The 2,125-nt window shown below is 31.7% G+C and overlaps 1 protein-coding gene across 1 annotated transcript; it reads left to right on the forward strand.

Annotated features, from left to right (window-relative positions):
* Positions 1-520: 520 nt before the first annotated feature.
* Positions 521-967, forward strand: LOC124893911 (glutaredoxin-C9-like). The gene has a single exon (XM_047404739.1). The coding sequence runs from the start codon at positions 521-523 to the stop codon at positions 965-967; it is 447 nt and encodes a 148-aa protein (XP_047260695.1).
* Positions 968-2,125: the final 1,158 nt, after the last annotated feature.

The following is a 2,125-nucleotide window of genomic DNA, read 5'->3' on the forward strand; positions in this document are numbered from 1 at the left end:
AGATTCAAGCAAAAAATAGTAATTATTTTTAACTTTATTCTTATATTGTATTACTTTTTAATAGTGTTTAATTATGAAGAAATATTTAACTTATAAGATCGATAATTTAGTAAATTATACTTTTTATTTATTATTTTTCTTAATGGATATGAAATGAGTTAAAGTGACACTTAGGACTCATTTGGTCATAGATATTTTTCAAGTAGTTTTGAAGAAAAATTTGGTAAAAAATATTTGGCCATACAATTTATCATTAGTTGACAAAGAATTAAAATTTCCAAAAAAACTAGAAAGAATTAGTTTTTGGGTCAAATTCTATTATTTGAAAACATTTTAAAACTTAATCTTTAGCGAAAACTTGTATATTTAATAAAAGTACCCCCACCATTTATTAATTCAACTAATATCTATTGGTCAAACAAATTCATTAATAGTCTCCCTCTTGTAACTTCCCAGCCCTATATAATAGCACACTCCCTGCGTCTCTACTCCCCATTCTACCGAAGCCTCATTTGATATCATGGTTGGAATTAAAAATTCTTCCAGGCGAACTACCTCCCCATCGTCCCCCATCACCTCGACCGGAAGCTCCACTATGCAGCCACCGCGTACGGAACAAAGGAACAACAATACAAGGAACACTCTGGCGGAGTTAATAGAAAAAAATGCAGTGATTATTGTAGCCAGGTTCCAGTGCTACATGTGCTTTATGTTGCAAACATTAATGGAAAGTTTGGGCGCCGCTAATTACACCGTGATACAAGGGGAGGAGGTGGAGGAAGCTCACATGTTGGAGGAGCTCTCAAACCTTGAGGAGGGCAGCAGCAGTAATAGCAATGGTGGAGGACCACGGAGTTTGCCTGCGGTATACATAGGAGGGAAGTTTGTGGGAGGCGTTGATGAAGTTTTAATGGCTCATGCTAAGTGTGAATTAGTTCCTATGCTTAAGGCAGCTGGAGCCATATGACTTTGAATTCTAAATTAATAATAATATATAGAGGAGGAGGAACTAGGATATCTCCTTTTCTTGTTTTCTTTTATGTAATTTGCAGTAGTAACTAGTCATCACCATCATTATTTAGGAACTCCTACCTCTTTCATGAAAAGATGGTTGTGCAAATGTACCTATGTGGTGGTGTAGTGGACATGGAATTTATGAAATAAATAAGACTTTTAAAACATAGATATACTCAAAACAAGTTATAAATATTTATGTGATCATAAATCATTCCATCAAGAACAAAATAAAAAGTTTAAAATCAATAGTTTCTAAAAGGAAGGAGAGGATTGATATTTTAGGTCTCTTGCAATTTTTTGAAGTTTTTATGTTATTTTTACAACAGATTTTTCATTTTGTGCATGATAAGAGATCTAAAAAGGTCATGATGGAGAAATTAATACTATTAATTAGATTACACATGGAGAGGAACATAACCCAAAGTGTTTGTACTCAATAACCCTAAGAAGTATGATCAGGGTTTAGGTTCTCTTGATTTTGTGTTAGTACTCAATATTTCTAGCAAAGTATTTCCATATAAGATAGTAACATTTTTAGTCATCCTTCAGATAACATCTCCTGTAGATTTCTTTCCCTTATAGTTAAGTTGATGATTTACTAATTAAATTATTTGTGCTTGCAGTACTTACTGATTTAATTTGCTCATTTTTTGCTTTCAGTATTTTAAGGATCAAATTTTCAGGTTAATAATGTAAATCATTCAAAAATATTCTAACCAGAGATAACGTTAGCTAGTGCATTCTTTTATTATGAATATCAATTCTCTTCTTTTGAAATCAGATTCGATATTTCCCATGTATAATTAGTTGAAACCAACTACGTTACTGAAGACGACGCGTCAATGTGAAAATTAGTACTCCCTCCATCCCATTTTACTCGTCTCAATTTGACATTGCACATTAATTAAGAAAAATAATTAATAACATAGCTACTTTACGATAGTTCCCTTATTGATGTTTACATTTTAATTTGGAGAAAAAACAATTAATACTAAGGGTAAAAAAAGAAAAAAAAAATTGTCTTGTCTTGATTAATGAAAAATATCAAGTAAAATGAGAAATATAATTAGGAAATTTGGAACGAGTAAAATGAAACGGAGGGAGTAGT

Source organism: Capsicum annuum, unplaced genomic scaffold (genome assembly GCF_002878395.1).
Source record: "Capsicum annuum cultivar UCD-10X-F1 unplaced genomic scaffold, UCD10Xv1.1 ctg67083, whole genome shotgun sequence".
NCBI classification, from domain to species: domain Eukaryota; kingdom Viridiplantae; phylum Streptophyta; class Magnoliopsida; order Solanales; family Solanaceae; genus Capsicum; species Capsicum annuum.

Bases quoted from the DNA above. Each gene is read 5' to 3' on its own strand.
- LOC124893911 (XM_047404739.1), top strand. From the start codon at position 521: ATGGTTGGAATTAAAAATTCTTCCAGGCGAACTACCTCCCCATCGTCC.